Genomic DNA, 23,537 nt, shown 5'->3' with positions numbered 1-23,537 from the left:
GATGCCTGAAGATTGGAGAGTGGCAAATGTTGTGCCTTTGTTTAAAAAGGGCTGCAGGGAAAAGCCTGGGACCTACAGGCCAGTGAGCCTCACATCTGTAGTGGGTAAATTGTTGGAAGGTATTTTGAGAGACAGGATCTACAGGCATTTAGAGATGCAAGGACTGATTAGGGTCAGTCAGCATGGTTTTGTGAGTGGAAAATCATGTCTCACAAATTTAATTGAGTTTTTTGAAGGGGTAACCAAGAAGGTAGATGAGGGCAGTGCAGTTGATGTTGTCTACATGGACTTTAGCAAGGCCTTTGGCAGGGTACCGCATGGTAGGCTGTTGCATAAAATTAAATCTCACGGGATCCAGGGTGATGTATCTAAATGGATATAAAAGTGGCTTCTTAACAGAAGCCAGAGGGTGGTTGTAGAGGGTTGTTTTTCAAACTGGAGGCCTGTGACCAGCGGTGTGCCTCAGGGATCAGTGCTGGGCCCACTGTTATTTGTCATTTATATTAATGATTTGGATAAGAATATAGGGGGCATGGTTAGTAAGTTTGCAGATGACACCAAGATTGGTGGCATAGTGGACAGTGAAGAAAGTTATCTCCAATTGCAACGGGATCTTGATCAATTGGGCCAGTGGGCTGACGAATGGCAGATGGATAAATGCAGTTTTCTGATGAAGGAGTTGGGAAGTAATTTAATTACGTAAAAATGGGGGGGTACGGAAGAGGGGGATTGTGACTGGCTGATTGCCTCACCATGTTGGTGAGGGCGAGATGGAATTTCAGTGAGGTAGAGTTGACAAGAATACATCTTGGTAAAATGAGTATATAAACAGGAGATTTGATTGTAAGGAGGACAATTAAAAATCTCAGCAGGGACTTGCCTAACCTGGCCAGAGACTTGAAGTGCTTAGTTAATAGGTGGTCATCTCCAAATCTCCACTCCTGTCTTGCCCTGTCTGCACCAAGTTGTCAGTGTAAAATATCTCACCACATTTTGCACTATTGCTGTTGATCGGGTAAGTGAACACATAGACAGCAAGGATAGCTATTTTAACCATCTACCATGGAGAATTTGTATTTGATCTGCAAGCGTCATTAAGCAGCAGATTTTTTTTTAAGTTGGCATCAATAAAGGCAAATAAATGTGAAAACCAGGGAGTTCGACTTGTCAAAACTGTTGAAGCATAGCCAAAGTCAGCCCTGTATTATAAGCTTCATTAACCTTAATATATATATACATTCAATAATATCCCCTTCGTCCCTTCTGTTAACTAGTCTGATAAACTATTGACAAATATTAGTTGCAATAATTTGATGTTTACTTTTTCTCTCACCCAGTTCCTAGGAGGGAATAGTAGAATCCCTACAGTGCAGAAGGAGGCCATTCGGCCCATCAAGTCTGCACTGACCACAATCCCAACCAGACCCTATTCCTGTAACCCCACATATTTACCCTGCTAATCCCCCTGACACTAGGGTCAATTTGGCATGGCCAATCAACCTAACCTACACATCTTTGGACTGTGGGAGGAAACTGGAGCACCCGGAGGAAACCCACGCAGACACGAGGAGAATGTGCAAACTCCACACAGACAGTGACCCAAGGCCGGAATTGAACCTGGGTCCCTGGCGCTGTGGGGCAGCAGTGCTAGCCACCGTGCCGAAATGGTGATGACAGGTTTTTCACACCGCAAGGCCTCACAAATAACAAATGAACGAATAACCAGATTAAATGTTTTATTGGTGGTACAGTGCTGGCTAAGGGAAAATGTCGGCCAGTGCAATGGGAAACTCTCCTACTCACCTCATTACATCCCTGTGGTAAAATCACCCAAAGTAGGTAGGGTCTGCTCCTACCTATATCTGATAATGTTCAGTTCTACAAGTCCACCATCCCTCTGCTACCACTGTCCTGTCAGATTGTTTGTTTTGGGAAAGCCAGAACTACTTCCATTTGAAGGTTGAGAAGTTGAATGCCGTCATTTTCTGTCCTTTCTACAAACTCCCCGGACTCCCTTATAATTCAGCAAGCTTATTCACCGAGTGGCAGACCTACAGAGGTCCAGGCATATATTGGGTTTAATTCCCGGCCTGCAGATCAATTGTGGTTCCGATTCCTGAATGTTATCTATTAAAAGCTGCTGGAGGTGCCTGAGTTAACTGAGGAAAAGATCAGGCTTGGCTGTGATTTGCTCACCCCTTCTCCCCAACCCAATAAACAAAGCACTAACTGACACACCCGCCAAGCACTGATGGTTGAGACACACATGGTGTTATACCCCAATAATGATTCAGCATCTTCCACAATGGACGGCAGATGCTTTGATAGAATACTTATTCAGCCTTGCTCTAATCATACATTATTGTAATTTTTCAGGTATTTTGATTCTGTCGACATTTGTAAAATTAACTCTGATTGGCACGAAGTCCGACTTATGGGGATGTTTCCAAATCGAACCAATGGGCCAATAGCTGTAACTGCACTGACTGTGCTGGACCTCACCGTGCTGGAGTTTCAACTGTTTCAGGAAGGAAGCAGGTAGGAAAATCAGCAAAAGATTCCCACTAAACACACCCATTTCTCTCCCTACCTTGACTTTTTGTTGTGATCTGTACCTCATCTTTTCCCACACTCTTGTCACAGATACAGTAAATGATCATTCCCTTCCTCATTGACTCGATTTACAAGGTAGCAATGTCACATGATAAGGATCATCAGAGATCTGCCTTCACTAGCTTCCTTCACTATTATTTTGTAAAAGTAAACCTATTTTTCAAAGAAAATTCCTGTAATGTTGCCTAAGATGAATGTAAGAATTTTTTTCTTATACATGAGACAACCAAGTTGGAAAAAACACTTGCCCATTACCACAGAGACATTGAGGGGGCAGAATTTGCAATGACATTGTCGTAGAGTCATAGAGGTTAACAGCGTGGAAATAGGCCCTTCGGCTCAACTTGTCCATGTTGCTCTTTTTTTTAAACTCCTAAGCTAATCCCAATTGTCCGCATTTGGCCCATATCCCTCTATACCGATCTTACCCATGTAACTGTCCAAATGCTTTTTAAAAGACAAAATTGTACCCACCTCTACTACAACCTCTGGCAACTTGTTCCAGACACTCACCACCCTCTGTGTGAAACAATTGCCCCTCTGGACCCTTTTGTATCTTTCCCCTCTCACCTAAACTTATGCCCTTAGTTTTAGACTCCCCTCCCTTTGGGAAAAGATATTGACTATCTAGCCGATCTATGCCCCTCATTGTTTTATAGACCTCGATAAGATCACCCCTTCGCCTTCTACGCTCCAGAGGAAAAACGTCCAATTCCATCCAGTCTCTCCTTATAACTCAAACCATCAAGTCCCGGTAGCATCCTAGTAAATCTCTTCTGCACTCTTTCTAGTTTAATAATATCCTTTCTATAATAGGGTGACCAGAACTGTACACAGTATTGCAAGTGTGGCCTTACCAATGTCTTGTACAATTTCAACAAGACGCCCCAACTCCTGTATTCAATGTTCTGACCAATGAACCCAAGCATGTTGAATGCCTTCTTCACCACTGTGTCCACCTGTGACTCCACTTTTAAGGAGCTATGAACCTGTACCCTAGATCTCTTTGTTTTGTAAGTCTCCCCAACGCCCTACCATTAACTGAGTAAGTCCTGACCTGGTTCAATCTACCAAAATGCATCAACTCGCATTTATCTAAATTAAACTCCATCTGCCATTCGTCAACCCACTGGTCCAATTGATCAAGACCCCGTTGCAATCCGAGATAACCTTCTTCACTGTCCACCGTGCCACCAATCTAGGTGTCATCTACAAACTTACTAACTATGCCTCCTATATTCTCATCCAAATCATTGATACAAATGACAAATAACAGCACTGATCCCTGAGGCACACCGCTGGTTGCAGGCCTCCAGTTTAAAAAACAATCCTCTACAGCCACCCTCTGGCTTCTGTCATCAAGCCAATTTTGTATCCATTTAGCTACCTCACCCTGGATCCTGTGAGATTTAAGCTTATGCAACAACCTACCATATGGTACCTTGTCAAAGGCCTTGCTAAAGTCCATGTAGACAACATCAACTGCTCTGCCCTCATCTACCTTTTTGGTTACCCCTTCAAAAAACATGACTTTCCACTCACAAAGCCATGCTGACTGTCCCTAATCAGTCCTTGCATCTCTAAATGCCTGTAGATCCTGTCTCTCAAAATACCTTCCAACAATTTACCCACTACAGATGTGAGGCTCACTGGCCTGTAGTTCCCAGGCTTTTCCCAGCAGCCCTTTTTAAACAAAGGCACAACATTTGCCACCCTCCAATCTTCAGGCACCTCACCTGTGACTATGAATGATTCAAATATCTCTGCCAGGGGACCCGCAATTTCCTCCCTAGCCTCCCACAATGTCCTAGGATACACTTCATCAGGTCCCAGGGATTTATCTACCTTGATGCGCTTTAAGACTTCCAGCACCTCCTTCTCTGTAATATATACACTCCTCAAGACATCACTATTTATTTCTCCAAGTTCCCTAACATCCATGCTTTTCTCAATAGTAAATATTCATTTAGGATCTCACTCATCTCTTGTGGATCTGCACATAGATGACCTTGTTGATCCTTAAGAGGCCCTACTCTCTCCCTCGTTACCCTTTTGGCCTTTAGGTATTTGTAGAAGCTCTTTGGATTCTCCTTTGTCTTTTCTGCCAAAACAATCTCGTGTCGCCATTTTGCCCTCCTGATTTCTCTCAACTCTACTCCTACACCCCCTATACTTTTCAAGGGATTCACTTGATGCCAGCTGCCTATGCATGTCATGTGCCTCCTTCTTCTTCTTGACCAGGGCCTCAATATCTCGAGTCATCTAGGGTTCCCTGTTTCTGCCAACCTTGCCCTTCATTCTGAGAGGAATGTGCTTACTCTGAACTCTGGTTAACACATTTTTGAAAGCCTCCCACTACCAGACGTCCCTTTGCCTTCCCACAGACTCCCCCAATTAACTTTTGAAAGTTCCTGCCTGATACCATCAAAATTGGCCTCGCCCCAATTTAGAATTTTAACTTTTGGGACAGACCTATCATTCTCCATAGCTATCTTAAAACTAATGGAATTATGGTCACTGGTCCCAAAGTGATCCCTCACTAACACTTCTGTCACCTGCCCTTCCTTATTTCCCAAGAGGAGGTCAAGTTTTGCCCCCTCTCTAGTCGGGCCATCCACATACTGAATGAGAAATTCCTCCTGAATACACTCAACAAATTTCTCTCCATCCAACTCTCTAATACTATGGCTGTCCCAGTCAATGTTGGGAAAGTTAAAATCCCCTACTATTATCACCTTATTTTTCTTGGAGTTATCTGCAATCTCCTTACATATTTGCTCCTCAATTTCCCGCTGACTATTTGGGGGCCTATAGTACAACCCTATCAAAGTGATTTCCCCCTTCTTATTTCTCAGTTCTACCCATATAGATTCAGTTGTATCTCACTTGTATCTGTTTACATAACAATTGAGTGTTTCTGGCAAACTAAACAAAGCTATAATGTAATCCTTAGTATTGTTAGTTTGTTATTAGGGAAGCTGGATATTGTGTTACTGATATGAGTGTCAACTAGATTCATTGGAATAAGAGGAGGCCATTCGACTCCTGGAGCCTGTTTCACTATTCACTCAGATCATAACTGATCTGACTCAGTAGAAGGGTTTGGGGTTGGTGACATTTGCCTTCCAGGTGAAAGTGTGGGTAGAACCTGCAGTCTGAAAATGAACGCTGCATCCAAACTTTTCAACCCCTCCAGGCGACATGTTCAGTGACAATCCAATTCCTAGAAATGTTACCGCAGGGAAACCTTACAGGAACCGCCACATGTTTTTGTATTAATAATAGAAACTGGTTTTGCTCATTTTCTCTATATCCCCAAGCCATGCTCTATGATGCAGTTGTGAATCACCCACTGATTCTTGCCACTTGTATTGTAGACGATCAGACACGTCAGACAGCCATTTGCTGGATCTGTGTATCATGGTGTTTCGAGCCTCCTTCTCCAGTGGTAACAAGCTGACGCTCGGCAGACTGATGGCACATAGCAAGCGAGCAGTGAAGAAATTTGTGGGCTGCGATGTGATACTGGAGCCAGGAGAATACGCGGTCGTGTGCTGCGCATTTAACCACTGGCAAATGTCAATGTCCGGCATACCATCGCCATCACCGTCACTGTCACCAGTAACAGGTAAGGATGAGGAAACCTACTACACCAACCAACATCAGAACTCCGGGTGGACTTACAGGTCTGATCGCTGTAACATTAGAGCTTTCGATACCGGTCCTTGAGTAAGCCCCATGGCATGGACATTGGTTTAAACTTGATAAGTAAGAGAAGAGATGAAAATGTGGGGAATATCAGTGCCAGCTACCATCCAACCCACTCCCGACACCAGCACAAACATCCCTTCTAACATACCATATGACAAAAATGACAGCTAACGTTGTTGTGTCCCAACAAATCGAACACTTAACCAACAGAAGAAAGATTACGATTATGAGTCTGAATAAGTTTGATTTTTACATGTGTTTTATATTTCCTAGAATCATAGAAACAGTACAGAACGAGGCCATTCGGCCCATCGAGTCTGTACCGACCACAATCCCACCCAAGCCCTATTCCCGTAACCCCACACATTTACCCGGCTAATCCCCGTGACACCAGGGTCAATTTACCATGGCCAATCCAACCTAACCTGCACATCTTTGGACTGTGGGAGGAAACCCACGCAGTCACTGGGAGAATGTGCAGACTCCACACAGACAGTGACCCAAGGCTGGAATTGAACCCAGATCCCTGGCACTGTGAGGCAGCGGTGCTAACCACTGTGCCACCGTGCTGCCCATTTGACATGCAGGATTCTGCACCTGACATGTTTCTGAACTTGCTGGTGCCAAGACAGCGTGATTCTAGGGGAGTACTCAGTGGGGATTGAGGGGGACTGGATTTTGGGTCATCGCCATCCCTGGGTGTACAACTTTAGCCCTTTTCCTCAACATTATAATAACCCCATCGCCAGTCTCCCTCAACTGTCACTTTACAGCATTAACCCCACCCTGTAACTTCAAACATGCTGACTGATACAGTAACACTGTCATCACAGCACTGCTCCCCATGTAAGGACTTGACATTTCCATTGATGTGTTTTGTAAAAAGAAACATATATTTGATCTGAGATGGTCTACAATCTCTGAGATTTAACGTATAGAGAGTTACTGCGAAGTGTCTGAAGAGTCACTATTAAGCAGCAATACAGTCTACTGCCTCCTCACCTGTGCATCTCAGCAGACCTCAGACTCAGTGGATGGGATTTTCCGGCCGCGCTTGTAACAAGACCGTAAATTCCCGCCTGAGGTCAACGGACCTTTGCATGGTCCACCGAATTTTCTGTCCCGCCCACTCCAATTCCCGTGGTGGGCGGGATGGGAAAATTTTGCCCAGTATGTCTCTGTCTCTTTGTCTCCACAGCAAGGACTCATCAAGTCAACTTCCCTTCTCCACACCCCACTCCCAGCAGTGCTAATTGTCAGCCCTGGCTCAGCGGGAGCTCCTTCCCCTCTGAGAGAGAAGCTCTTGGATTCAAGTTCCACTCCCAGCACTTGAGCACATTACGTGGGCTGACAATCTGGTGCCAGCACAGAGGCAGAGCTGCACCCTATTTTGGATGAGATATTAAACTGTGGTCTTGTTTGCTTGTTCAGGTCCATGGAGAGATGCCATTGTCACTATTGGAAGAAGAGCAGGGGAGTTATCCCTGGTACCCTGGCCAATATTTATCCCTTAACCAACATCTCTCATCAGCGAAGGTTTCTTTGTATGTGGCTGTGGCATTAATGTTATGTTTGTAGCAGCATCTCATTAAGCACTGATGTACAGTTCACTGACGGAGTCTTATTACCTGTTCCTAGGTGTTTCAAGCCCTACCAGCAGTAGCCGATGTACCCCAGAGTTCCCTGGACATATCTTGGCCGTGTACAGCTCCAAACCCGTCATGGTGGAACAGATCAATACTCAGCCAACAACACTGGCCGATGCAGTCATTCTACTGACTGAGCACAAAGGGGAGAGGCATGAGGTAGGAGAGCACACTGTAAGTGGGAGACATTCTGATCATCAAGTCACTGTCCCTGACCCACGTGGATCATAGAACCATAGAAGCCTACGGTGCAGAAAGAGGCCATTCAGCCCATCAAGTCCCAGCCTGTATCTCGGGCCTGCATTACAACTTACCCCTCATTGGATGTAGTACACTTTGGGACATCCTGGGGTTGTGAAAGACACTATAGAAATACAAGTTATTTTCTTTCAATAGTTTGACCTGCGATTCATTCTTCAGACTGAAACCTCACACAACCAAGTTTCTATTGTTGAATATTTGCTGGAAGGTTAATGTGATCTCTGACCCATTGCTTTTGAACAGGGTCGGGAGGGGATGACCTGTTATTACTTGACCCATGGCTGGGCAGGACTGATTGTGGTGGTGGAGAATCGTCACGACAAATACTACCTGCATGTGTCATGTGACTGTTCCGACAGCTTCAATGTCGTCTCAACTCGGAGTAGCTTGAAAACAACCGACAGTGTGCCGCCATTGCACAGGTATGGGGCTCAGAGAGAGAATGTTACTGGGTTATCTACAGAGTAGCATCCTATTTATTGACAGCTCCCTGACCCCTTACCCTCATCAAGCTTCCCATGAGCTGACTGCCAACCATTCCTTTGATGCTAAGTAACTTGGGCCAAAGGTTAAGCGGCAGATATCCCCAGGCTCATGCAGTTAACTTCTGAAATCAAACTGTTCCAGATATTGCAAAGGGGACTCATGTTCCTCAGTGTTATATCTGGGCTGATGATGCAGTTGCTGCATGTGGTTTGACATTAAACCATTTTGGTCTGTTTCAGTCCCTGATCGGTCTGACTTAGCTAACTTCACCAAATGGATCAGTGAAAATAATCAGCTTCCCCTCCTGATTGGGAGAGTGGAGGGGAAGGGGGTGTGGGGGAGGGGAAGGGGGGGTGGGGGCGGGTGGAATGTAGGGGTGGAGGGGAAGGAGGAGATTAGGAATGGGGGTGAGGGAGTGGATTGGGTAGTTAAAGAGTTGGGACCAGGAAAAAAAGAGTGGAATTGGGGATTACGTCAAACCAGAGGCAGAGAGGGGAGGAGATGAGGGGGAGAGTTGAGACTCGGTGGGGTAACCTGAAGTTTTCAGCTTGCTGTGTGCCCCAGCTGTTGAATGAGGGCAGTGAATCTACGATACTCTCGCTGACTGACTGTCTGTTTCTCCCCACAGGCAGGTGCTGGTGGTGTTATCACAACTGGAGGGAAATGCTGGTTTCTCCATCACTCACCGTCTGGCTCATCGCAAAGCAGCTCAGTCCTCACTGGGGGAATGGTCCTCCACGAAAGGGACACACTGCCCCCCCCTCACCCCTGATGTTGCTGGACTGCACAATCCACGGCCCCTGTGATGGTTTCACCTGCTCCTGCACAGCCTCTCTCCGCTGTGGTTGGAAATGTGTCGAGTGATGAGAGCCATTTCTGAGAGCTCCTGTTTCTATATTGAATTTTTTTAAAGAGTCGATGCACTGTTCCTGCTCCCACTCCCATCGTCACAAAAGGGGAGGCCAATCTGCCCCAGTACCCGAGCTAAGCAAGAATAGTTCCAGGCTACAAATCCCGGCCTCTGAGCCAGTCCAGAGGGAATTTCTGCTCACAATTGATGACAGGAAGAGACTGTACATGGAAGCAAACCCAAAAAGCTGCACCAATAGCTTTAAGCGACCAATGGACACCTGCCCATGCTGCCCTGCCCTGCCCAAACCCTCCCCAGTGTCCCCAAACTCTTGTCATCTCTCCCTGCACTTGGTAATTCCTCTGTCCTCAGTTAAAACTCTTCCCCTCCCACCTCCTGCCATTATTAAAGTGACAGTTTCAATTTGTCCTGGATCAGGAACTAAAACCCCTTCCCCCACTGCCAACTCAAATATTACAACCTGATCACCTCGCTAAAGAGAAGCATAATAGATGCTGTGTGACCTGCTGAGTGTTTCCAGCACTTTCTGCTTTTACTTTTCCATATTTGATCCGCCTCCAGGTTTTCTGCAGACACCCCCCCGCCCCCCTCACCACAGTCATGTTTCCTAATCATCAACTACACACCGATCCAGTGCAACAAATACATTCAGACAGCACCCTGGTGTCTTCCTCTCTTTTACTTGATCAGTGGGTCAGGGATTGGGGCATGGAGGGTCACTGAATCCAGGTTTGAGGTTGGGAGGGGAGGGTCAGAGGTCAGGGAAGGGTCAATGAGCCAGGGTCAGGAACATGCAGCTAATCTTGATCTCTCCTCAGGTTATTAGACTGATTCAGGTTAATTGTTATCTAAAGGCACAGTTTGTGCTTTGCTGGAGTTCTAACGTTACTGTAAACCTGTGATCCTGAACAATGTCACATGCAAACACTGGGCCAAATACACAGGAGATCAGCAAGTTTAAAGGAGCCTCACAATATAATAATGCGTCTAAGTTTGATGTTGGCAATGAGAGTATTCCTACGTGCCTGGGTGCTTAAGGACATTGAGTGTGGGGGCTGTAAATCTGAACCTGTCTTTATTGAATTGTTCTTGCAAAAATGGAGAGATATTTGTAAACAAACCCTTGTCCAGTTGATAAAATTGTTCATTTTTGCAGTTTTGAAAGAACAGGATGTCTGGCCAGGATTATCCAGTCTCACCGTGGTGAGACTCGCTGCGGGTCTGGCTGGGATTATCCAGTCTCCCCGTGGTGAGACTTGCTGTGGGTCTAGCTGGGATTATCCAGTCTCCCGTGGTGAATCTCGCTGCGGGTCTGGCTGGGATTATCCAACCTCCTCGTGGTGAGACTTGCTGTGGGTCTAGCTGGGATTTTCCAGTCTCCCCGTGGTGAGACTCGCTGTGGATCTGGCTGGGATTATCCAACTTCACCGTGGTGAATCTCGCTGCGGGTCTGGCTGGGATTATCCAGCCTCCCCGTGGTGAGACTCGCTGTGGATTTGGCCAGGATTATCCAGCCTCACCGTGATGAGTCTCGCTGTGGGTCTGGCTGGGGTTTTCCAGTCTCCCCGTGGTGAGACTCGCTGTGGGTCTTCCAGCCTTGCCATGGTGAGACTCTCGCTGCAGCCCAGCAGAAATCCATTGACTTTTGACAGGCCCGAGCGATCCCGGTGGCAGGTCAAGGCAACTGGTGACAGTACACCAGACAGAAAAGTGGGATGTGATTCCCAAATTCCCAGTAACACCCATTGATCTGTGTAATAAATATCGCATCCAGAGCTAGAGTGATAAGAAATGGAGGGAATTATGGAATGGAATCCCAAGTACACAACACCGAACTCTCCGAATAAACAAACCGACCGGTTCTCGCTCTATAATCAGAGCCCCGCTGAGAAAGGCCCATTCGTATCGAGATCCTTTTATTCATTTTTAGTCATTCATTTTAAGTGGGATGATCGTTTTATTGATTTTTTTATAAGTTTGAATTATGAATGGGAATAGGTTCCTGTGGCAGCTCATTCTCAGACCCATTGAATATCTCAATTCCCCACTGCCTATCCACCTCATCTCACAACAGAGCAGAATCAGTAAACCATATCCTGATTATCCTGCGATAGTGTCCTGTATCCCCAACCTCCAGCTCTGTCAGCCTGGCCTATCTCCTCTGTCTCAACCTCTTCCTCTCTCTCTCTCTCTGTCTCACACCCACCTCCTGTGGGTCGAGGTGTTTGAGATGCTGAGCCAGCACACAATGCTGTATATTGGCTGTGGGGCGAATATAAACTCTCACGAGCCTGTGACTTCTGTTTCCTAAAACTGGAATACTAGAATGTGTCATATGGAGAATTTTATTAATTTTAGAGTCTATATATATATATAAAAATATAAATAAATCAAAATATATATATATATCATGTAGTTTGAAAAATCTCAGGTTCCAATGGACCAAATAAATTTTGTTTTTTAATGAACTGACTGGTGAACTTTGTATCGCGTGTGCACAGGTTCAATGTAGAGCAACAGACAACTGGTGTGACTGGGATTCCAGGAAGATGTGGGTCTCAAACTCCAAAACAATGAGGAATGACACTGGTTTTCTGCTGTGTGTACAATTGCTTTCAGAACTAACACCCTCTTTACCCAACCTCCCACTCTGACCTTCCCTTGCGCTGAACCCTCCTGGGTTATGTTAGTCCGAGCCCCTGGTACCTCAACCCGAATTGCCTTCCAACCTATGTGAATGTGAGCAAGCTATTTGACTAGGGAGGCAGCACAGCAGCAAATTGTAAAGCATCATTGAGCTAGATCTATTTGTGCTTTGCACGTGACATTTTATCCCACGCCCGCAGTGTCCTCAGTCTCAACACACCGATAGGTAAGTAAAGCGGTGAATGAAAGGAAGACCTGGATCTAAACCCACTTGGATGGATGGGTTGAAGGTCATAACAGATGGAAGCAAAGATAGGCCAATTCACAGCAAACACATAACATAAAACCAACCCAAAGGTGGAATTAGCAATCTTAATCACGCTTGATACGAGAATTTTTTAACATGTTCTCCAAGTGACTGTCACTAAGATCAAGTGAGGCATTTGTCAGTCACTGAGCAGGAGATTTTACTCTGTTCCCACCTTGGGGAATGCGCGCTGCCTAACATCCCTCTCTGGGAACAGAACACTTAACTCGGGGAGAAAAACTCAATGAATAAAACTTATTGGGAGGAAACATGCTTGAGCTGCGAATGACTGGAGCTCAGTCCTCTCTGCTTCTTTGGCATCACTCTTAGATATAAGCCACCTTTTTATTATTCATTTTTGGAAGGGGATAAGGCCTGCATTTGTTGCCCATCCCTAATCACCCTTGAGAAGTTGGTGGTGAGCCACCTTATCATTGAATCCCTACAGTGCAGAAGGAGGCCATTCAGCCCATCAAATCTGCAGCAACTACAATCCCACCCAGGCCCTATTCCCGTAACCCCACATATTTATCCTGCTAATCCTCTGACACTAGGGTCAATTTAGCATGGCCAATCAATCTAACCTGCACATCTTTGGACCTTCTTGAACTGCTGAAGTCCATGAGATGGTGTCGGTGCACTCACAGTGCTTTAAGGAGGGCATTCCAGGATTTTAATCCAGTGACAGTGAGGAAATGGCAATATCGTTCCAAGTCTGGATGGGGTGTGAGTTGGAGAAGATAGTGTTTCAGTGGCAATGCTGCATTACAACCAGGTAAGTTAGAGTGCAAGGAGTCCCCCTCTTTCCTCCATTTGGTTGACCATAACAGAGTTTTTAAAATTTTAGAAGGATGAACCTGCCAATTCCGTATATGTACTTGACTGTTTATGTGCTGATTGCAAAGAACTCTATCAGACAGGCTTCCTTGAGTTTGAACACAAAGAATTAGTTTTTATTGTGCTAAAAACCCACCTAGGCAAAGATATTAAAATACTAAAGGTAAATACACCTGTTGCAGCTTACTGTCACAACACACAACTGTTGCAAGCATGGAACAATGCAAGTTACAAAGTAGAGGAGGTTCACTTTTGGCCAAATTAAATTCAACAAAATAAAGGCAAAGATATAGAGAGTTCACTGAGTCATTTGTTGTTTTCTGTGGCTGAGGCAATTCTTAAACTATAGTCCTTGGTTTTCTCTCAGAAACATTGCTTTGGAATTTGAAATTGTTATTTGAATTTGTGTGTCTGTTGTCCACGGTAAAAGTTAAGCTGACAGAAGCCTTTAGCAGCTCATGTTGTCGCTTTTGGATGTTACGATGTTACTTTTTCAGACAAGCTGGGTTTTGTAATAAAATATCACGTAGCCTCTCTCCATAATAGTTGAGTGTTTAACACAGGTAATGGATTAGCTCATGTCTGGACAGACCCTGGCTATTGTGTTATGGTCTAGGTGATTATTTGTTTTAATGTTGAAGCCTGGATGATTTATCCTTTCCTGTAATGATCTAGGAAGATGAAGATTAACACCGTCAAGGTGTCGCCATTGTCTCTGTACATGCTCTGGGCAGGATTCCCCCATTTTGAGACTGTGTGGTGGTGGGTGGCTCTGGCAGTATCTGTCCAACTGACCAGAATGTGGGGGGGTTCCACAACAGATTCTGCACTTGGAACCTCATGAATCATTCACAGGTGAGTTTGCGAGTTTCCCTCCGACTCTCCTCCTGGACCAGCAGCTGATTTGTCCGATTCGAAGCTCGATTCAACCAGCCTCCCCCTGAGTCCATCACTCATGAGGCACCCATTCCCTACTTGGACTTCTACCTCTGGAGTCTTCATCCTTCCCCTTCCAGTGAATAAGATGATTCCCTTGTTTGTGAGCTTCTCATGCAGTTTGTTGGGGTCCAGTTTCCCTTCCCTCAGTCTTCCTGGGTCAGTTGAATCTTGGCTTTGCAAAAGGACAGTGACGATCGACCACACCCTGGGGGCTCTCCAGATACCCCTGCTATACTCTTAAACCAATAGTTATTGCATTCCCTAAAATGTCTGGAGCAATTGATTGTAAACACTATTACTCTGAGTCATATTAAGCTACTGATGAATAAGGACAGAAGCATGATAAAGCCATAAATTTCAGCTCTTCAGTGTGGCTTTGTAGATGATACAGGAATGAGAAATCCTATCTTTGTGGTGTGCATGCTCTCAGAAAGAGCCATAGAGATGAAAAAAGATGTATTTGTGAGATTTATTGATTAGAGTAAGGCATTTGATACGGTGAAATTTGAAGACCTGACGAGCATGTTAGAGTTTCTTGACCTTGATGGCAAGGACTTGAGAATGATAAGAAATCTTTTTCAGGGACAAACTGCAGCTGGAAACGTTGAGAATAATCGAAGCAGTTTTGTGAAAATTAAAGGGGGTCAGACAGGGGTGTATTTTCTTCCCAGATTTATTCAGTTTGTATAGTGAAAATTGTCTTGGAGAGATTGAAGACCTTCCTGGACTGTTAGTTGGCGATTATAATTTTAATCATTATAAGTTACACCGATGATACCGTTCTTACAGCCGACTCTGAAGAGAAACTGCAAAAGACCTTGGATAGAGCAATGAGCAAAAGTGAGAAGAAAGGGATGAACATAAATTGTAAGGAAACAAAATATGTAGTAGTGTCCAAAAATAAAACCATACCAGAATGTAAGATCACAGTAAAGAATGAAAAGGTCGCTAAGGTAGTTAAATTTGTTACCAAGGAAATATGTTAACATTGAGCAAAGAACAGTACAGCACAGGAAAAGGCCCTTTCGTCCTCCAAGCCTATACCAATCACGTTGTCCTATCTAGACCAACTGTTTAGAGTCATAGAGGTTTGCAACATGGAAACAGGCCCTTCGGCCCAATTTGTCCATGCCGCCCCTTTTTTAACCCCTAAACTAGTCCCAATTCCCCTTGTTTGGCCCATATCCCTCTATTCCCATCTTACCCATGTAACTGTCTAAATGCTTTTTAAAAGACAAAATTATACCCACCTCTACTACTATCTCTGACAGCTTGTTCTGGCACTCACCACCCTCTGTGAAAAAACTGCCTCTCTGGGCCCTTTTGTATCTCTCCCCTCTCACCTTAAACCTATGCCCTTAGTTTTAGACTCCCCTACCTTTGGAAAAAGATTTTGACTATCTCGCTGATCTATACCCCTCATTATTTTATAGACCTCTATAAGATCACCCCTCAGCCTCCTATGGTCCAGAGGAAAAATGTCCCAGTCTACCCAGCCTCTCCTTATAACTCAAACCATCAAGTCTCAGTAGCATCCTAGTAAATCTTTTCTGCACTCTTTCTAGTTTAATAATATCCTTTCTATAATAGGGTGACCAGAACTGTACACAGTATTCCAAGTGTGGCCTTACCAATGTCTTGTACAACTTCAAAAAGATGTCCCAATTCCTGTATTCAATGTTCTGACCAATGAAACCAAGCATGCCGAATGCTGCCTTCACCATTCTGTCCACCTGTGCCTCTACTTTCAAGGAGCTGTGAACCTGTACCCCTAGATCTCTTTGTTCTGTAACTCTCCCCAACACCCTACCAAATAGTGACCACAATTCTGTTAGCTTTAGGATAGTGATGGAAAAGGATGAGTGGTGTCCCAAGGGTAAGGTGTTGGATTGGGGGAAGGCAGAAATTGGCAGCTCTTGATTGGGAGAGGCTGTTTGAGGGTAAATCCACATCTGGCATGTGGGAGTCTTTTAAGGAACAGTTGTTAGGGCTACAGGACAGGCATGTGCCTGTTAAAAAGGATAGGAAGGGTAGGATTCGAGAACCGTGGATAACCAGGGAAATTGAGGGACTGGTCAAAAAGAAAAGAGAGGCGTATGGTAGGTCCAGGCAGCTAAAAACGGAGGGAGCTCTGGAGGAGTACAAAGAAAGTAGGAAAGAACTCAAACGGGGAATTAGAAGAGCAAAAAGGGGTCACGAAATGTTCTTGGCAGACAGGATTAAGGAGAATCCTAAGGCATTTTATTCATACGTTAGGAACAAAAGGGTTGTCAGGGAAAAAATCAGACCTCTCAGGGACAAAAGTGGGGAATTATGCTTGGAGCCCAAAGAAGTAGGGGAGATCCTAAATGAATACTTTGCGTCGGTATTCACAAAGGAGAGGGATGTGTTGACTGGGAGTGTCTCGGAGGGGAGTGTTGAACCGTTGGAGAAAATCTCCATTACAAAGGAGGAAGTGTTAGGTTTGCACTTAGTTTCCACTTAGTAAGGAAGTTAAAACTAGAGGACACAGCCTCAAAATAAAGGGGGGTCAGTTTAAGACAGAGTTGAGGAGGAACTTCTTCTCCCAGAGGGTGGTGAATCTCTGGAATTCTCTGCCCACTGAGGTGGTGGAGGCTACCTCGCTGAATATGTTTAAAGCGCGGATGGATGGATTCCTGATCGGTAAGGGAATTAAGGGTTATGGGGATCAGGCGGGTAAGTGGTACTGATCCACGTCAGATCAGCCATGATCTTATTGAATGGCGGGGCAGGCTCGAGGGGCTAGATGGCCTACTCCTGCTCCTATTTCTTATGTTCTTATGTTCTTATGTTTGTTAGAGAATTTAAAGACTGACAAATCCCCAGGGCCTGATGGAATCTATCCAAGGCTGCTCAGGGAGACGAGAGATGAAATCGCTGGGCCTCTGACGCAAATCTTTGCTCGTCACTGGACGCAGGTGAGGTCCCAGAGGATTGGAGGATAGCTAATGTGGTCCCGTTATTTAAGAAGGGTAGGAAGGATAACCCGGGTAATTATAGGCCGGTGAGCTTGACGTCCGTGGTGGGGAAGTTGTTGGAGAAGATTCTTAGAGATAGGATGTATGCGCATTTAGAAAGGAATAAACTCATTAACGATAGTCAGCATGGTTTTGTGAGAGGGAGGTCATGCCTCACTAACCTGGTGGAGTTTTTTGAAGAAGTGACCAAAATGGTTGACGAGGGAAGGGCCGTGGATGTCGTCTATATGGACTTTAGTAAAGCGTTTGACAAAGTCCCTCATGGTAGGCTGGTGAAAAAGGTTGGATCTCATGGGATAAAGGGGGAGGTGGCTAGATGGGTGGAGAACTGGCTTGGTCACAGTTGTCCCGAGGCATGGTACATTGGGGAAACCATGCAGACGCTACGACAACGGATGAATGAACACCGCTCGACAATCACCAGGCAAGACTGTTCTCTTCCTGTGGGGGAGCACTTCAGCAGTCACGGGCATTCAGCCTTGGATCTTCAGGTAAGCGTTCTCCAAGGCGGCCTTCACGACACACGACAGCGCAGAGTCACTGAGCAGAAACTGATAGCCAAGTTCCGCACACATGAGGACGGTCTAAACCGGGATGTTGGATTTATGTCACATTATCAGTAACCCCCACAGCTTGCCTCCTGGACTTGCACAATTTCACAAGTTGTACTGTCTGGAGACAATACACATCTCTTTAACCTGTGTTGAATGCTCCCTCCACCCACATTGTCTGTACATTTAAGACCTGGCTGGCTGTAGAGATTTGCATTCTAATCAGTATTCTGTAATTTGATTTCTGTGTCTGTGCCCTGTTTGAGAACAGAGACCACTCCATCTGACGAAGGAGCATTGCTCCGAAAGCTTATGGTATTTGCTACCAAATAAACCTGTTGGACTTTAACCTGGTGTTGTGAGACTTCTTACCTTGGTCACAGAAGACAGAGGGTGGTAGTGGAAGGGTCTTTTTCCGGCTGGAGGCCTGTGACTAGTGGTGTTCCGCAGGGCTCTGTATTGGGACCTCTGCTGTTTGTGATTTATATAAATGATCTGGAAGAAGGTGTAACTGGGGTGATCAGTAAGTTTGCGGACGACACAAAATTGGCAGGACTTGCAGATAGTGAGGAGCATTGTCAGAAGCTACAGAAGGATATAGATAGGCTGGAAATTTGGGCAAAGAAATGGCAGATGGAGTTCAATCCTGATAAATGCGAAGTGATGCATTTTGGTAGAAATAATGTAGGGAGGAGCTATATGATAAATGGCAGAACCATAAAGGGTGTAGATACGCAGAGGGACATGGGTGTGCAAGTCCACAGATCTTTGAAAGTGACGTCACAGGTGGAGAAGGCGGTGAAGAAGGCATATGGCATGCTTGCCTTTATAGGACAGGGCATAGAGTATAAAAGTTGGGGTCTGATGTTGCAGATGTATAGAACATTGGTTCGGCCGCATCTGGAATACTGCGTCCAGTTCTGGTCGCCACACTACCAGAAGGACGTGGAGGCTTTGGAGAGAGTACAGAGGAGGTTTACCAGGATGTTACCTGGTATGGAGGGGCTTAGTTATGAGGAGAGATTGGGTAAACTGGGGTTGTTCTCCCTGGAAAGACGGAGGATGAGGGGAGACTTAATAGAGGTGTATAAAATTATGAAAGGCATAGATAGGGTGAACGGTGGGAAGCTTTTCCCCAGGTCGGTGGTGACGTTCACGAGGGGTCATAGGTTCAAGGTGAAGGGGGGGAGGTTTAACACAGATATCAGACAGACATATTTTACACAGAGGGTCGTGGGGGCCTGGAATGCGCTACCAGGCAGGGTGGTGGAGGCGGACACACTGGGAACGTTTAAGACTTATCTAGACAGCCATATGAACGGAGTGGGAATGGAGGGATACAAAAGAATGGTTTAGTTTGGACCAGGGAGCGGCGCGGGCTTGGAAGGCCGAAGGGCCTGTTCCTGTGCTGTATTGTTCTTTGTTCTTTATTAACTGAGTAAGTCCTTCCCTGGTTCAATCTACCAAAATGCATCACCTAACATTTATCTAAATTAAACTCCATCTGCCATTCGTCAGCCCACTGGCCCAATTGATCAAGATCCCTTTGCAATCCGAGATAAACTTCTTCATTGTCCACTATGCCACCAATCTTGGTGTCAGCTGCAAACTTACTAACCATGCCTCCTAAATTCTCATCCAAATCATTAATATAAATGACAAATAACAGTGGACCCAGCACCGATCCCTGAGGCACACCACTGGTCACAGGTCTCCAGTTTGGAAAACAACCCTCTACAACCACATTGTCTTCTGTCATCAAGCCAATTTTGTATCCATTTGGCTACCTCACCCTGGATCCCTTGAGATTTAACCTTATGCAACAACCTACCATGCCTTGCTAAAGTCCATGTAGACAACATCAACTGCACTGCTCTCATCTACCTTCTTGGTTACCCCTTCAAAAAACTCAATCAAATTTGTGAGACATGATTTTCCACTCACAAAGCCATGCTGACAGTCCCTAATCAGTCCTTGTGTTTCTAAATGCCTTTGGATTCTGTGTCTCAAAATATCTTCTAATAACTTACCCACTACAGATGTGAGGCTCACCATTCTGTGGTTCCTAGGCTTTTCCCTGCAGCCCTTCTTAAACAAAGGCACAACATTTGCCACCCTCCAATCTTCAGGCACCTCACCTGTGACTATCGATGATACAAATATCTCTGCCAGGGGACCCGCAATTTCCTCCCTGGCCTCCCGCAGTGTCCTGGGATACACTTCACCAGGTCCCAGGGATTTATCTACCTTGATGCGCTTCAAGACTTCCAGCAGCACCTCCTCTGTTATAAGTACACTCCTCAAGACATCACTATTTATTTCCCCAAGTTTCCTAACATCCATGCTTTTCTCAGACGCTCTACTCTCTCCCTAGTTACTATTTTGCCCTTTATGTATTTGTAGATGTCCTTTGGATTCTCCTTTGCCTTATCTGCCGAAACAATCTCATATCCCCTTTTTGCCCTCCTGATTTCTCTCTCAACTCTACTCCTTCACCTTCTATACTCTTCAAGGGATCCATCTGATCCCAGCTGCCTATGCATGTCATGTGCATCCTTCTTCTTGACCAGGGCCTCAATATCCCGAGTCATCCAGGGTTCCCTACTTCTACCAGCCTTGCCCTTCACTCTAAGAGGAATATGTTTACGCTGAACCCTGGTTAATGCATTTTTGAAAGCCTCCCACTTACCAGACGTTCCTTTGCCTTCCCACAGACTCCCCCAATTAACTGAAAGTTCCTGCCTGATACCATCAACATTGGCCTTGCCCCAATTTAGAATTTTAACTTTTGGGCCAGACCTATCATTCTCCTTAGCTATCTTAAAACTAATGGAATTATGGTCACTGGTCCCAAATTGATCCCTCACTAATGCTTCTGTCATCTGCTCTTCCTTATTTCCCAAGAGGAGGTCAAGTTTTGCCCCCTCTCTAGTCGGGCCATCCACATACTGAATGAGAAATTCCTCCTGAATACACTCAACAAATTTCTCTCCAACCAACTCTCTAATACTATGGCTGTCCCAGTCAACGTTGGGAAAGTTAAAATCTCCGACTATTACCACCTTATTTTTATTGGAGTTATCTGTAATCACCTTACATATTTGCTCCTCAATTTCCCGCTGACTATTTGGGGGACTATAATACAACCCTATCAAAGGGATTTCCCCCTTCTTATTTCTTAGTTCAACCCAAATAGACTCAGTGGGCTAACCCTCGGATATATCCCCTCTCAGTACTGCCATGATGTTTTCCTTAATCAAAAGTACAACTCCCCCTCCTCTCTTACCTCCTGTTCTATCTTTCCTATAACATCTGTACCCTGGAACATTGAGCTGCCAGTCCTGTCCCTCCCTTAGCCATGTTTCAGTAATTACTATAATATCCCAGTCCCATGTACCCATCCATGCCCTGAGTTCATCTGCCTTGCCCGTCAGGCCTCTTGCATTGAAATAAATGCAGTTTAATCTGGACATCCCTTGCTCTCTGCTCTGCTTCTGCCTGATCTGTCTGGTACTAGGATTACTGACACTGCCTTTACCATTTAATGTGCTCTCTTTGACTTCAGTGTTGTCCTCAACCTTCTCTTTGTCTCCCTACTGCTTTGGATCCCACCCCCCTGCCAAACTAGTTTAAACCCTCCCAAATGGCTCCAGCAAATCTCCCCGCCAGGATATTAGTCCCACTCCAGTTCAGGTGTAACCCATCCCTCTTGAACAGGTCACCCATTCCCCAGAAGAGATCCCAATTATCCAAAAAGCTAAATCCCTACCCCCTGCACCAGCTTTCAAGCCACGCATTCATCTGCCTAATCTTCCTATTCCTACTCTCACTAGCCCATGGTACTGGCAGTAGTCCAGAAATTACTACCTTCGAGGTCCTGCACTTTAGCCTTCTACCTAACTCTCTATATTCACACTTCAGGACCTCATCCCTTTTCCTACCTATGTCGTTGGTACCAATATGTACAACGACTTCTGGCTGCTCACCCTCCCCCTTAAGAATGTCCTGCAACCGCGCAGAGACGTCCTTGACCCTGGTATCAAGGAGGGAGCACACCATCCTGGAGTCTCGATCGCGGCCACAGAAATGCCTGTCTGTGCCTCTAACTAGCGAGTCCCCTATTACTGCAGCTCGCTTGCTCTTTGCCTGACCCTGCCCTACAGCAGAACCAGGTGTGGTGCCACAGGCCTGGCTGCTGCTGCTATCTCCCCCTGACAGGCTATCCCCCTTAACAGTATCCAAAATGGTATATCTGTTTGAAAGGCGAATAGCCACAGGAGACTCCTGCACCACCTGCCTGCCTCTCCTGGCGGTCACCCATCTACCTGACTGAATCTGCGGTGTGACAACCTCCCTCTAACTAGTGTCTATCACACTCTCTGCCTCCTGTACGCTCCGCAGTGTGTCCATCAGCTTCTCCAACCGAACAATGCGGACTGTGAGGAGCTGCAACTGGACACACTTCCTGCAGACAAAGTTGTCAGACTAGATTGCTCCCTAGTTTCCCATATCTGTCAGGACGATCATACCACTGCCCTAGCTGCCATACTGCCCTTATACAGGTAAAATAATAAAATCTCAACTCACCTTTCCCTTGCTTGTAGTCCTCCCAGTGACTATTTTTTTGGTTAGAGGAGGAGGCAGGGAAGGAAACACTAGTAGTGTTTGGGGTTTAACCTTTACAACAGCTCCTCCACAAACCACCTTCTGGTCGCCTGTGCAAGTCTTACCTGAAACAGCCAATCAGCATCGCCACTCTGCTGCCCTCACCTGGACACTTGCCTTCACACGAAGACGGAGGGTGTCTTCCGGAAATTCACCTTCTGGTCGCAGTGACTGCACCTACGCAAATCTTACCTGAAACTACCAATCAGCGTTGCTGCTCTGCTGCCCTCACGTCACTTGTATCCCTCTATTCCCTGTCTGTTCATGAGTCTATCCACATAAGTCTTAAATGTCGCTAAACGTATCTGCCTTAACCACATCACTTAGCAGTACATTCCAGGCCACCACCCCCCTCTGTGTAAAAAAAAACTTGCCCCGCACATCTCTACTGAACCTTTCTCACCTTACCTTGAACTTGTGCCCCCTTGTGATTGCCATTTCTGCCCTGGGAAAAAGCTTCCAACTGTTCACCTTATCTATATCATAATTTTATAAACATCTATCAGGTCGCCCCTCAGCCTCCATCTTTCCAGGGAGAACAATCCCAGTTTATTCAAACTCTCCTCATAGCTAATACCCTCCATACCAGGCAATATCCTGGTAAACCTTTTCTGTACTCCCTCCAAAGCTTCCACATCCTTTTGGTAGTGTGGTGGCCAGAATTGGACACATTATTCCAAATGTGGCCTAACCAACGTTTTGTATAAGTATAATATAATTTGCCAACTTTAATACTTGATGCCCCAGCCGATGAAGGCAAGTATGCTATATGCTTTCTTCACCATCTTTTCCACCTGTGCTGCCACTTTTAAGGATCTGTGGACCTGTACTCCCAGATCTCTCTGTGTGTCTATGCTCCTGATGGTTCTGCCATTTATTTTATAGCTCCCACCTGAATTGGATCTACCAAAATACATCACCTTGCATTTGCCCGGATTAAATTCCATCTGCCATTTCTCCGCCCAATTTTCCAGTCTATCTATATCCTGCTGTATTCTCTGACAA

At 45.5% G+C, this 23,537-nt stretch overlaps 2 protein-coding genes across 8 annotated transcripts in view; one reads left to right on the top strand and one right to left on the bottom strand.

Moving 5' to 3' along the window:
• capn15 (calpain 15) overlaps nt 1-12,052 on the top strand; it is a 266,791-nt gene extending 254,739 nt beyond the window's left edge. For 3 of the 6 annotated variants that reach the window (XM_078240520.1, XM_078240522.1, XM_078240523.1), the window contains 5 exons: nt 2,377-2,538; nt 5,991-6,241; nt 7,963-8,129; nt 8,475-8,653; nt 9,346-12,052. In XM_078240520.1, the coding sequence (XP_078096646.1) occupies nt 2,377-2,538; nt 5,991-6,241; nt 7,963-8,129; nt 8,475-8,653; nt 9,346-9,523 (937 nt within the window). In that variant the 3' untranslated portion in view covers nt 9,524-12,052. The remainder of the gene's footprint in view (nt 1-2,376; nt 2,539-5,990; nt 6,242-7,962; nt 8,130-8,474; nt 8,654-9,345) is intronic. The other 3 variants (XR_013500686.1, XR_013500685.1, XR_013500684.1) reach the window with 3 other exon arrangements.
• glis2b (GLIS family zinc finger 2b) overlaps nt 1-23,537 on the bottom strand; it is a 457,410-nt gene that overhangs the window by 364,577 nt on the left and 69,296 nt on the right. The gene's annotated exons all lie outside the window — the stretch shown is intronic.

This window comes from Mustelus asterias, chromosome 23 (genome assembly GCF_964213995.1).
Source record: "Mustelus asterias chromosome 23, sMusAst1.hap1.1, whole genome shotgun sequence".
Classification (NCBI taxonomy): domain Eukaryota; kingdom Metazoa; phylum Chordata; class Chondrichthyes; order Carcharhiniformes; family Triakidae; genus Mustelus; species Mustelus asterias.
The sequence above is the reverse complement of the archived record's forward strand: the minus strand, read 5'-3'. Positions and strand labels throughout refer to the sequence as shown.